Source organism: Aquila chrysaetos, chromosome 1, assembly GCF_900496995.4.
Source record: "Aquila chrysaetos chrysaetos chromosome 1, bAquChr1.4, whole genome shotgun sequence".
Lineage (NCBI taxonomy): Eukaryota > Metazoa > Chordata > Aves > Accipitriformes > Accipitridae > Aquila > Aquila chrysaetos.
Genome location: NC_044004.1, coordinates 9,824,245 through 9,838,280, shown reverse-complemented (window position 1 = coordinate 9,838,280; position 14,036 = coordinate 9,824,245). Strand labels below are relative to the sequence as shown.

Genomic DNA, 14,036 nt, shown 5'->3' with positions numbered 1-14,036 from the left:
CACCACAGCACCAGCAACCACCTTCTGTCACAAGCAAATCCATAGGATCCTGGCAGCTACGCGCAACAGCCAGCTTCAAGAAATCCCTGTTGTCTTGTCCACTGAGAACAGTCATGAAGCTGCCTTCCTATATTTTGACCCTTTTGCAATACCAGTTGGATCTATATGAACCAAATGTGCTAGCCCTTGGCAGGGTTCTTGGGAAAAATAGCTTTTGAGGTGGTCTTACATCCTGAATCGAGTCTGGTCTTTGCCCCTCCAAGTAGCAGCGGCAATATTTTATGGTGTTGGCAGACTCTTGTCTTTCCTCCAGCCAGAGGATGAGGAAAATGGCTTGTCTGGCCTTTGCTGCTGGACTGGTCTACACTAACAGTGCATCTGGCGAAGCCACAACTACAGCTCACGGGTGGTCAAGACCCCGACACGCCACGGCAAGGGAGCAGCCTCGGGGGGAAATACTGCGTCTCACCAGTCACCGCCTTGAAGGGTGCTCAGCTATTTGATAGAGAAATTAGTATGACAACAAAATAAATATGAATTAAAATCAGCATGAATTGAAATAAATCTGAGCTAGGAGGGGAGGAATTCCTCTCTGGGCCCAGCACAGTCTCTGACAAAGCCCCATGTGCGATGGTGTGGGGAAGTCAGCAGGAGCTGCGTGTTGTGGTATTGGTGTCCTGCACTGGACTATCACAATTATAAATAAAAATGCTTTCTGAGAAAACACTTAGTTCTTGAAGAAAAATATTTTTCTTTTGAATTATGATGCCTCTGGGTAGCTCTTCATTTCTAGGCTTCCCAGAAAACTCTGAGAGGAGGCTTATTTACTTCTTCACAAGTATTTTGAGAATTTTTTCTTCAACGAGAGGCAGAAGGGTCTTCTCCTAGGTCAGCAGGGTTTGCAACCGAGAGGGGCAGCATTAAGAGCACGAGCCACCACCACTACACTGCAAGGTCGCCAACCCTGAGTGTCCCTTCGGGGCTTGCGCCAGCCTGCACTTCTCCCCTTCCACCATCGGATACTTCCAGGGGCTGGGAAGCTCCCGGCAGGGTCCCAGCAGATGCCACTGCTACTTTTAGTGCTAAATTCAAACTGCCTTTCTGTGAGTTGTATCATTTTGCTGTTCATCCGTCCACCCATGTGTTGGCCAGGCATTTCTCCTCTTATCTCATCTGTAAGATGTAAGGTAAGATATTGGTGTGATGCCTGGCTCACAGCTGAGTGCTGAAGAAAATGGAGAACCACAACTACACGTTTTAACGTTTGCCATTAACCTTGAACGATCCCTTCCTTCTCATACTAGGCCTGTTATTGCAATATACTTCAATATCCTAAATACTTGTGTTAAATCCTCTCTAACAGTTCCCTCGTTAGGCTGAGCAAAAGTCAGCTTTCTTCCATATGTCCCACCAAGATCCTTAATCATCTCTATTGTTTCTCTCTTGGCTTCCTTAATATTATCAGTACGCAGCTTAAACAGGAATTGCCAGCTTCATCATCTGCTTTAATAACAAGCGTTCAATAATTGCAGGTATAATTATTCACAACACTGACAAAATTTGCTATTCACCACTAATTTCTTCAAATTACTGAAGGCATAAAGCAAAAATAGACTAGTTGGAAAGACATTCATTTCTAATCAAGTTTTGTTACTGTTGTTTAATGAACAAAATCTTCAACCGAGCATTCCAACAATATTTTGTTACAATATAAGAAGAAAGCCAACAGGATGCTGGGTTGCATCAACAAGGATTTCGGTTAGAAACACTAATCCCAGACCTCTGTCAGGGTGTGCGTCCACACCAAAACAGTGTGGCATCAGCCAACAACACATTCCCCCACCCTGATTTTATCCTATTTGTATGTTCTGATTATTCCCACAACCAGAAAATAGGGAGACACGACACATAACCCTGAACAAAGAATTGGCATGAAACCACGTGCCCCTTGCGCTGTCACCTTCTCCTGTCCATGAGGTCAGTGCATCCAAGGAGACATTTCCCAGGGGCAGGTCAGCGCTGGATGGTCTCTCCCGTGGGGTCCAGGGTGATGCAGCTGCAGCGCATGAGGCAGGAGCAACGTAACTCCGTTTGGGGAGGTGAGCTCCAGCCCTGGGAACCCTGCCTGTCCACGAACAAGCCAAAGCTGCGCTGTCAAACACCAGGCTTGCCCTAGCGACAGCCCCAAACTCTTCCTAAGTGTTGGATCTAAGCTAAAACAGGCACAGAGAGTTTTCTATCCTAGTGAACTGCATCGCGTCCTGGTCTGGCTAACCATGGCTCTGGGCATCGGTACGGTGTGGACTGGGGGATGCGGGACATGAGCCCAGGACCGCAGGTATTTCCCAGCCTAGAAACACAACACCTTGCCCCAGGGATCTCTCAGGTATTAAGGGTGCAGGCTTGTGGATATTTGCCAATTCAGATGTGGAAGCCCAGAGGGATGACTGAGGAGGTTAGAGCTGATAGTCTCACTCCTGTCCAGAGGATCCAAGCATTGCAAGTTCAGCTGTAAAATCAGCATATAAGATGGTATAGATATATAAAAGCATAAACATTTGTTTTCAAAAGAATGTCGAAATAAGCTTTTTCTAGGCATCCTAACAGATATGAAACAATAATAAAACCAATAAAATCCTACACACTATCTAGGTAGCAATGCTGAAGTATAACAAGAGTATACACAGCTTTACTTTCCATTTCTTTAATATCAAACCCATCCTACTTCCCTTCCATTTCCAAGGAGCTGCTGTGCACCCGACACAATTATTTCATTCCGCTCTTCAGATGAATAGGTATTGCCCTGCTCTGGCCCTGTGAAACCCCACTGCTGCCAGAGGGAGCGGTGGGTTCGCAGCAGATCCAGCAAACCGGGTGCCAGCCTTTTCCCTCGGCGTCCCTGAACACATGGCAAACAACAGCCCCGCTTTCACAGGGGAGCAGGCTCCGAAACCAAGGCTCTGCCTGACTTCATGCCTGGGAACCAGGTGGCATTTCTCAAGTCACCAGCCTCCAGCGCTGCTTGAATCGCTCCTCGCTGCTCCCCTCAGACAACGGCTCTGGGGGACAATCTGCAGCTCCTGCAGACAGCTGTAGAAGTTTATGGAACTGGCTGATTTTTGCTGGTCAAATAAAAAATTGGTTTTAGGGTCCAAGCACCTCCATCTGGAAATCTCCTTTCTTTCTGAGCGATGGTGACTAGTCACACGGCCGAGCAGCACTGCTTTCCGTGCAATGCTCTCTGCCTTCAAATACAAGAGGTAGGAGAAGGCGAAAATAAAAGGAACACTAGATGGCAAACCTAATAAACTATCTCTACTGACAGAGAGCCCTCAGTATGACAAAAGCACTTCAAATATGTTTTAGCCAGAAGTGTCAGAAAATCAGTCTTTTGCAAGCGTTTCTTCTAATTAGCTCTTTGCAATTCATGAGGCCTCGCGTTGAGCAGACAGCTCTCTTCCCCAGCGGAGTCCTGGCTGCTCCCGCAGCCCCATGCTCAATTTGCTCAGCTAAGGGGTACTAATGCTTCAATATGCAGCAGGCATTTTCTTAAATGTTAAGAGACTTAAACAAATTATAACCATCCTATAATTTGGCAGGTTAGAAAAGAAGCTTTTAAAGAGCCTTGTAAAATGAATGACTTAAACCTTCACCCCAGGCTATTTTTAAAATTCATTTGTCTGCACTTTGGCAAGGAGGAAGGCACAAATATATGCATGATCCATGTCAAAAATTTTGATTGCTGAATTAGTTAGAAATAAGCTACGATCTTTGAGGCTGTTAACAAATGATTCGGGGAAATGGTGTTGGAACATTGGTCGCTGAAATAGCCACAGCTTCATACCCTTCCTCCACAGAGGAAGAATTGGAATGAGATTTATGGAGGAATTTGTGGCAAAAGAAAGAAGCTGTAACACACAACCTCCTTGCAGCAGTGTTTTAACACCTAATTTACACGGTCCCTTCCGCTGCAATGTGTGCACTTTTAATCACGCTAATTATAAAGTGCCCACTTGTCATGATGCTGCAAACCAAGATATACAAAAAAGAGCTGCACAGGAGTGCATAAAAAAGGAATGCCGCTCCATCTACCCCATCCCACAGAGCCATGTGGCATCTATGCTATATGTATCTGCCATCGGGAGTAGTGTGAACTCATGGAGCACAGCAGGGACCTTGTCTCAGTTGAGATCTTCGCAGCAGGGAGCACATTTGACCCGGCACCTTCAGATGCTCTGCAGGAGCGGAGGGCGATGAGCCAGGGGTTGCTTCTGCTCTGCCCCTGCGTGTGGCACCAGGGATTGGGAAGGGCAGAGGGTATGGGAGTAGATATGGAAGGGAAGAGTGCTTGCTGAAGGAAAAGAGGGCTAAACTACTGCTAGAGGAAGCAGAGGACCTTCACCTTCCCCAGGAAGCAAGGAGAATCCCTCGCTAGACTTAAATGCATTTTGTGCACTCCCTGGGAAACAAGTTTCCGTATAAATAATTGAAATGTGTTTAAAATGGATGTCTGCAATTGCTTGTGTAGATAGAGCTCTGAGACCATTAATCCCTCGACCTCTGTTACCTCTATATTAAATCAATATCATAACCTGTGATTTTTCTGTGTAAAGTTTTTAATGCTAATGTCTTGTTCATGCAATTTGAGAAAGGAAACAGGTTTAGAAATAAGCAGTTCCCCATTCGCATTTTCATTCATAATGTATCTGCTTTTAACTGCCTTGCCTACAACCTTAAGGTAACATCTAATACGGAAAATGAAAATACACCAAGTCTGAATCTACAGTACGTGGGTAGCAGAGTTACTAGTGGGAAGTAAGGCTTTCAGGTTTACATTGCTGGTGTAATCAAGGGCTTTACTGAATGAAACATGTTGCAACTCTTCAATATCTTTTTGAAATGGTCTTAGAGACCTCCATCTCATTCCTAACAAAACCGGAATAATACACCACATCACCTCTGTTTTCATCCTCCACCACCAGCACGGGTGGGACCCCTCTCTGAAGTGACATGTCAGGGTAAAGAACTCTTGGACTGCGTCTGGACACAGCACCGAAGACTCTCCTTGGGACAGATGGCAATCTCCTCTGGGAAGGCCCAGACCAGATATTCCTGTTCCTCTTACCTTCCCAGAACCCTCAAACAGAAACTGTAGGAGGACTTAGGATGTCAGAAAGAGTATGAAGCAGCTCTAAAGCATCTCACTGTTAGCAGGCCCTAAGTCAGCTGTAGGAAATATTATGAATTTGGTCTTCAGATGAAACAGAGCACCATACAAACAGCCAAGCTGGGTTTCACATCATCAGGCAAAAGAGAGATAAAAAGACATAAAATATTTGGAGGTTAAAACATCCTCACAAGCCCAAAGGCTTAATCACATGCTCTTGAACTAGAGAATAAAATAGATTTAAACAGAACATATGAAATTAGTACTCGCTGCCACCAAGTGTAGATCAGACACAATGCAAGGACATGTGTTTCTACAGTTAACAAAAGCTTCGTAGATAGCATTGCATCACCTGTAAGCATCGCCCCAGAGATGTGTCACCACCCTATGAGACCTAACCCAGGCAAATCAAGGTTTAAGCTGTGCAACCAGAACGCAACGGCTCCTTGCAGCAGCTATGGCCCTCCTAAGCTGATCCGTCTGACATGCACCAACACTTATCCTTGGCGATTCCCCTTTGCTGCCTGGCTATTCACACACAACTGGGCTGCAGCCACATCTCTGCACTTTCCTCTGTAGTTCCAATTTCTGGCTCATGACGCTCGAGTGCTGGTCCCCGCTCCATAGCATCGGTCTCCACTCCAGCCCCCAGGACCATCCTCCCCACTCATCTCACCCTTCAGTCCAGACACTGCGACACTGCGAGCATCCCCCAGATTACATGTTCCACCTAACCTGTGGAACATGCTTCTTACCTGGCTTCCTAGCCCAGGACTGTGCTTCCCCAGTCCTGGACTTCAGCTTCACAAACTTTGGTATCTGGCTCATATTTCATATTTATCCCTTCTCCTCTCCAAAAATGTGAGCTACAGTAAGACCCCAAGTGAGAACAGCTTTCTGCAATTGCTGCCCGCTTTGTCCCGCCAAAGCATCAAATCTGACTGCAGATTAGAGGGTAGTTCTGATGGATCTGGTATTTCAGCAGAAGCAGACCAAGGGTTTAAATGAAGCAGCAAGGACTCACCCATCACAACAGTCTATGTGTCTGCACAGCCTTCTGCTTAAAACACCTGATTGCTGGTTAACAGCAGGTTATTCTATTGCATGACCTTGGCTGTCAATTTAATATGGATTTGTGATAAAACGATCCATCGTTACAACTTATTCCACTTGGGCAAAGATGGTATGGCAGAAAGCAATGTAGTCATGAGCTTCTCACAGGATAAAAACAAAAGTGTAATGAAACGGCAAATTGGTCATCTGTATTTTGAAAGGTAACTATTCCATACCTGTACGCGACAGTGGGAATAATTTAAAGAGTAAGAAATAACAAAATATTCAGACCCCTCTTATTTAAGCATTAAAAAAAGTAGAAGGAAATGGATTCGCTGCTTCCTTTCTGATATAGGCTGCTGGTCTACTTTAGAGACAGTCACAAATTTAACATCATAACCAGGGACATAACAAGAAGCAGCTTGGACCATAGAAAAAGCTGTCTATATACGTACAAGTTATTCTCCAAAACCCAAAAAGAATCCGTTTTATTTGGATCTGTGGACAACCTGCTGCTCTTTAAATCTTCAGAGCACTGAAAACATGACATTTTCCCCCAAAATCCTGCTGAGTCTGTCCTGAGAAAGAGAAGTACTCATATATAAATGGGATGATACTGTCTGTGAGTGAGTTTCTTCCTGCAGGTTGGGCAAGAGTTGGCGTTCCTAAGGGAATCACGGAGGCACTGGCTGCAGAAGACATGGCCGCATTTAGTTGACACGATCAGTCGTCCGCTTTGCACAATCTGGAAGAAAAGAAGCCACAACGGGTATGTGGGGGAAAGAATTCAGCTTTGCTGGTCTACTGGCACCAGGCAAATAGGACTTGGAGTATCTGGAAACGGTACATGACTACTTGAATTATAAGGAACCCAAAGATCTCCCAGGGCCATCTTGGAAAGCATTGCGCCCTCTACGTACACCACTAAGAAACGACTTTGGGTTACAAGCTAGGTTCACCGGCAAACCAAGGTCTGTACTTCAAGCCAGCTGCCTGTAGCCTCCCACGTAACCCAACAGAGTTGCACAGCTCACCCTCTGCCCCGCTCTCCCTCCGACAAAAAAGAAACAACGACAACATGGGGATCCTTACCTCTGAGTAGCCATCCATGCAAATCGGACAGCTAACGGTACCAGTCGGCCTTGCGGTAGAGAGAACAAAACCAGAAAGAACATGCATCCATTAATTTCACCGTGCGCTGAGGGTTACCAATACATAAAACGTCACGTAATCATCCGACTGCACAGACCAGCCGTGATGCATTTCATCTGAACATCCCTGCGTACCTTTACCTCGCTCAAGCTGCTGCATTTATTAAGCAGTTAGGGTCTCCCTCACCCAAAGGAAACAGCATCTTGGTTTTCATTAGGGGAGGATGCAGTCAGTCACCCTGCTCTGTTATTAGAAATAACAGCACTCTACAGCGCTGTGCAGTATACGTATGGCAGTCTTCGTCTTCCACAGGACAAACCCAAGAGTTTTGTAACAAAAGCGTCTAGCTGTCCTTTGGAAACTATTCATTCTAGAAGTGAAAGAGGTTGTCAGAACTTAAAACATCCCCTATTCTAATTTAGGGCAACATCCCAGCCCAGTAACATATTCATACCAGGAACTCCTTCCTTATAAAATGTGTGATTATATGAAGCATATTGTCAGACTGTTTGGCTGTGTCTTTTATGTATTGCAAGCATCTCAGCGTATCTCAAGCTGTACTGTAAGATACGTTAGAGAAGGGTTTCGCAAACAACAGAACAAAAGTTTGTTTGGGGTTTTCTGGGGTTCTCTTCTAGAAATGCAATTATATTTTAGGTCTGAAGTTTTTGCATAGTAATCAAAGAGAACCCAAAAGCTTGGAAGGAATCGGTTTCTACTGTATATCAAAATTAGATTTTAGAAAGACACTTTATCTTTCACATACACATCATTGTCTCTTGGTTCGTCTTCATCATCGCTAATCAGTATACAGATATGGAACCTTGGCTGGCCTCTTAGTCTGCGATCTCTCCTTTGTTGCTGATTCTCTGGAAGTTAAATTTGGTGAGTTAGCTATATTATAAAATATATAGCCCTGGAACTATCCTTGAAATGCATGATTATAAACAGTCTCTAACTTTCCCTTTAGTTACTTCGCTGCAATACAGGCTAAAAAAGCCTTTCAACATTTTCTTATTCAAAGCAGGTATTCCAGTGCTAATTAAAGTTATCATCAACTTTGGGCTTACAGAAATTCCGTATTTGGAAAATAAGAAAAAGTATTTTGAGCAGCTTTGACCCATTTCAGATACTTTCTACAACCTCCGATAGCGACCATCAAACACAGATTGGATCCGTTCTCTGAGACACTGGCCAGCCAGATACTTTAGCACTGTGCTTTGTCTTTTGGTAAATGCAGTTTCAATCCATGCTGCCCAGGTTCTTTGGAAAAGACAAAAATAAAATTTAAGTTTAGGCCAATTCCATTATCAGTTGTAAAATGTCAACTTACCTTCGACAATCTTGCATCAACACGTGTGGGAAGGGAGAGAAAAGAAAATACAATTAGACTTTGGCATGCACCTCTAGCGTTACATACAAATGCCAGACAAGCTAAGCAATTACAACGACACAAGCTAAGAAGAGTAGGATATCACTCTCTTATTTTGATGAAGAATGTTAGAAGTAGTAGTAAATTAGCTGCTGCTCTGAAAATAACGAAGGGGTTGCTTCTGGTTCTGCTCACGCTGCTGCAAAGGGATAGAAATGGAGGCAGCTTACGAACCACCTGAACACCCTTCTCCCTGCTGCCCAGTTTCAGGACCCTAATCCGATTTAGGCTGGAGGACATTCTTTCCCTCTCCCTCCCCCCAAACAGGCCAATTCAGGTGTGATAGCCATAAACGCTTCATATTAGATTAACAGCTGCTGGAGAAAAAAATCCCAGACCCAAACCCACTATTGTCTTTGCTGGAACTAGAGCTGGGGCAATGCGGACGATGTCGCAAAGTTTGAGGCCGTTCCTTTGCAAAGGGCTCAGGAACAATCCCAGCAGGAGATATCCCCCTGCTACTCCTGCCGCTTGTTTCAGGTTTGCACGGCAGCAGTGGCATCCCAGAACTGAGGTTATCAACTACACTGTGGACTGGATCCAATACTATTCTAGCTTTAAAAATAGCAGTAAAAAAAGCAGATTTCTTAAAGACTTCTTGGAGTAATAAACTTGTGGTTTAACCCCAGCCAGCAACTAAGCACCACACAGCCACTCACTCACTCCCCCTCAACCCAGTGGGATGGGGGAGAGAATGGGGGGGGGGGGGAAATAAATGTAAAACTCGTGGGATAAGAACAGTTTAATAGAACAGAAAGGAAGAAACTAGTAATGATAACACTAATAAAATGACAACAGCAATACTAAAAGGATTAGAATATACAGGTGACGCCCAGTGCAATTGCTCACCACCCACCGACCGATGACCAGTTAGTTCCCGAGCAGCGATCCCTCCCAGCCCCACTCCCCCCAGTTTATATACTGGGCATGACATCACATGGTATGGAACACCCCTTTGGCCACTTTGGGTCAGCTGCCCTGGCTGTGTCCCCTCCCAACTCCCTGTGCCCCTCCAGCCTTCTCGCTGGCTGGGCATCAGAAGCTGAAAAAGCCCTGACTTTAGACTAAACGCTACTTGGCAACAACTGAAAACGTCAGGGTGTTATCAACATTCTTCTCACACTGAACCCAAACCATAGCACTATACCAGCTACTAGGAAGACAATTAACTCTATCCCAGCCAAAACCAGAACTAGTTTGTACCACGGTCAGCTACAGTTGCGCTTGGCATCTCTCTGACAGGAGTACCTTCAACTGACGTTGCAGCTAAACACTTCATATTTGTGAAGTCAAAGACTGACTGTTACCTCCTTCGCTTTTTAGTTAAGTCATTCGCCTATAGCTTTGATACAGCTATCATAGCTTCAGCTTGAAATTCCATCTCCTTACGTTACAGTAGCCATCACGGGTATGTATTCTCCCCAAGTGCTGGAGCAGCAAGCTATTTTAGATTACTCTTCCACTATCGGGAAGTGACACTCATGGACGTTGATGCATTCATAGGCCCATTTGGGGTTGAACGGGAACCCTGTCTAAAGTGGCAAATCAAAGCCGTGTTTTAACCCTTTAAGTCAGGCTACTTATGGACATGCCAGAAGACAAGCCCAGACGATGACTTTTTGAATATCTAAGGCCTTGGTAAACTATGACCCAAACCTCGTAAGGATTAAGTTTTACTTCTGCATTCATGACATCCGCTGCCTTTTACTGTACAGATCTTCAAATAGAGGTCAGATACGCATTTCAACAGAATTCTTCCATGCCTTAGCATTCGGTCTTCCACATTCCTCAAGCTTAGTACTTATCTGTAGGGTTCTTCATCAACATTCGTGACTGTGCCATGACGAGTATACCAGACTTCCTCTGATCCTTAGACTAACACTTAGTGAATGAGGGGTCTACATCCTTAAAGAACGTCATACCTGAAATGCGTTTATCACCATGTCTGCGCAACGAGGAGGCACAGGATCACCTCTAGACTGCTTAAACTGGTTACGTTTTTTGTACAGACATTTAACCAGAAATTCTTCAAGAAAAGTGCCCATGCACATTCACAACAGTCTGGGAAAACAGGGCGGTATTGCAGTGCCCAGGAAGGGCTTTGCTAAGCTCCAGCTCCAGAGCAGCTTCTCTGTTGACCTGTAACGCGTGGCTTTCATGCCACGACAAGTCAACTTTGAACTTAAAACTTATCCTTGAAGTCAGATTCTGTCAGGGAGCACAACACAAACCTAATGTGACCACAAGATTTAGATAAGCGTGCTATTCACTACTTACCACAACAGAATCATTGTGAGTTAGATCAACGACTACAGGATCAGAAGATTCACATGTGAGATCTACTACTTCCTCACCAGCTTAAAAACAGAACATTAGAGACAAGATCAGAGATGGAAGAGCAGTAAAATTGCCTGCCACTATGTAAGAGGCTGAGGTATGATTCAACCTTGCCCTATCCCTCTCCCCTGCAGCAACATAGCCAACATTTCACTCAAGCTTTGCCCTCAGGAGTCCACACAGAGCATTACCACGCTGCCCTCTGCAAGTTGCAATGCAAGAGGAACAGCAGCTGAGCTCCTCATACAGTTCTGTTGTAGGACAACAGCCTGCGGGAGGTACACAGCAACAGATTATTCATCTAACATTGCAGAACGTTTAGCACACACCATAAAACACGAATCATAGAGGATATAATAATTTTACAGTCCCTTGCTGTAAATGTTCCTGTCTCATGTCTCTTCCAACCTTTCTTAGTCAAATGCACAGCAAATACTGGAAAAGCCCTATAATTAATTGCCTGGAGGCCAACAATTACTTTTAATCTTTCCTAGGATTCCAGGTGGCAACTTAGATATCTATTTAGGAGGTCAAGGAGGCTTTTGAAGTTCTGATACTTTTTCCAGAAAAGGACTGACCAAGTACTGCCTCTCCCTTGAGGGACAAGGCACAACTAACAACAAACGTCTCGGTATCTTCTTAAAACTTGGGAGTTCCCAAACTTAGTTTGCCACTGTCTCCAGCGGCAGCTGCAGTGACTCGCAGCTCGTCAGACTGGACACTCAGATGTTTGACCTGCACTCAAGTACCTTTCCCACACAACTCATCTATCACCAGGGCTGAATGTATCGCATCCCAGTAACAAACTACAACAGCTCTCAGTAGGCTTGTTGTTTACAGGTGCCATACTAGATGCTTTTTAAAAGAAGAGCTTTCTCTTCCTCCCCAGTAAAAGGCCTAGAAACAGGAAAAAAAACCACACGTTCAGTGGGAACCCAACCCTCCAGAAGCAATTTGTGTTCTTACCAAGTTGAAAAGAAAGCTTACCACTTTCTTCAAGTTCTGCTGGCTCTGCCTCTGAAGCCATTCCTGTGGTTGAAGCCATCAACCTGTTTCGTTTCTGAGCTTGCCTAGAATTAACTGCTCTTCCACGGCGCTTTCGTTGAGTCTAAGGGAGAACAAAGCCTTAGCACCTTCTTTAAGGGGAATATTAATGTGGCCCTCGTCTTTGCAGCACCGGCAAAAGCACACGGGGATACGCAAAACCCTCCCCGGAAAGGCTGTCATATGCATCAAACGGTGGTATGGGTCACCCCTACGCGAACGTGTCGCATCACGGAAAAGAAATCACCCCAGACCTCTTGCCAGCTGGGTCACAAAGCAAAAACATATCGTGAGGGTTTGCAAGTGAGAAGACTAGTTCACAATTATGTCAGGTTTCTGCTCACATTGTAAGCACTTCTGAACTACTGCTAGCACCTAGAGAGATGAAAAATCTTAAGTATCACACAACATGAAGTTACATGAGGTTTTTATACGCTTCTGTTCCACCATGTTTACCACAAACTCTTAACAACATTTATAGAGGTACCATAAACAACAGGTTTTACGAATCAGGTTGGCATCAAGTAGGGAAACACTTACTGTGCTCATGGCGTTTCTTGATCTAAAACCACAGAAAGAGAGGTACAAATACCAAAAAATTAATTGCAAGGAAGCTGCAAGTATCAACTCCTTATATTCCTTTAGGTAGCACACTGTTAAAAAAGTCCAGATTTCTCAGGGTCTGAGAACGATGTTCTTCCAACCCTGTAAGAAAAGAAGAGAGAAGATCACCCCTGTGTAATGCTTGTTCTCTCAAATACACCCCCTCTCCAAGATTCCTATTCCTGAATCACCAGTTTCTGTCCAAAGCTAGAGAAGAAGTCCCAGAGTTTGGTCATTGAGCCTCGGACACCCACAGCTGGGCCTGAAGCCTCAGTTCCTCTTGCCCATCTCCTAAGGTAAACCCCAGAATAAGCTTGTTAGTTAGCTGACTAGAAAAATACTAAGGAATCCCAATTCAGTTGAACTGAAAGCAACGGATGGACTCTCGAGGCAGTGTTTGTGTGGTACTGAACTCTTAAAGCTTGTCATGGTAAAATTATCGTGTGTGCAACACACACTGAGGAGCTGGGCAGAGGTGGTAGGAGGCCCCCAAAGAAGGCAGATAACTAATTTTGAAAGAGAAAGCATTACAAATTAGCAGGGAAAGTATTTTCTTTGACAGAAGTAGTAAAGTGGTTACAAAGCCTAGGAAACAAGCCTGCAAGACAACTTGCATTTTACTGCACAAAAGACCAAAGTCCTTAACAGACAACTCAGTGTCCAATGACAGATCCTACAGAAATCTTTGTTCCTAATCCATCTTAAAAAAACCATCACCTCTTGACACACAGCTGCTCGTTCATCCAGGGGTCTGAAACCATCTAGAATTCCCTGCCCCCAACTGTTTTTAACAAGTCGGACAGCACAGAAGCCCTGGCAAGCCTTAAAACTAGTGAAGTAATGTAATCCAAAGGTAAGTCTTACTAGAAGGCCTATCCCACTGCGGTCAAACAAAAGAAGGCGGCAAGGCAGAAATGCACTTGCTCCCGATACTGACCTTGCCCTACACTGCAAAGACCAGCACACAGCCCTTCAGAGAGAGGGCACAGCCACGAATTGGCCAAAGATGCTCCCCGAGCTGTGACAAGGCAAACCTCGGCGGACACGTGGGAAGACAGGCATACGCAGGACCATCCACTGCTTTTTGCGACAAAGCCGCTTGACTACTTGAGTCCTCTGTGGTCCCGAACGTTCTAGAACATTTAGCTCACTGCTTTTGTCACAGTTCTGGATAATTACATCAGCTGAAAAGGCACAAATTCCTGCAGATGGTAGAGGCCCTTGCCTGCTCCGTGTAGACCATGAACA

General features: G+C 44.9%; 1 protein-coding gene across 1 annotated transcript; it reads right to left on the bottom strand.

Annotated features, from left to right (window-relative positions):
- Positions 1–6,204: 6,204 nt before the first annotated feature.
- On the bottom strand, positions 6,205–13,188 carry LOC115339027 (E3 ubiquitin-protein ligase RNF4-like). Its single transcript, XM_041126218.1, has 7 exons — positions 12,726–13,188; positions 12,129–12,249; positions 11,082–11,161; positions 8,706–8,715; positions 8,139–8,241; positions 7,313–7,361; positions 6,205–6,965 (listed from the first exon to the last, which is right to left on the bottom strand). The coding sequence occupies exons 1-7, from the start codon at positions 12,732–12,734 to the stop codon at positions 6,816–6,818; spliced, it is 522 nt and encodes a 173-aa protein (XP_040982152.1). The 5' UTR covers positions 12,735–13,188; the 3' UTR covers positions 6,205–6,815.
- Between the last annotated feature and the right edge of the window lie 848 nt (positions 13,189–14,036).

Bases quoted from the DNA above. Each gene is read 5' to 3' on its own strand.
- LOC115339027 (XM_041126218.1), bottom strand. The intron at 7,362-8,138 runs GTATGTGAAAGA...CTCTACCGCAAG, and splicing joins GAACCAAGAGACAATGATGT to GCCGACTGGTACCGTTAGCT. The intron at 6,966-7,312 runs GTAAGGATCCCC...CTTTTCTTCCAG, and splicing joins GCATGGATGGCTACTCAGAG to ATTGTGCAAAGCGGACGACT.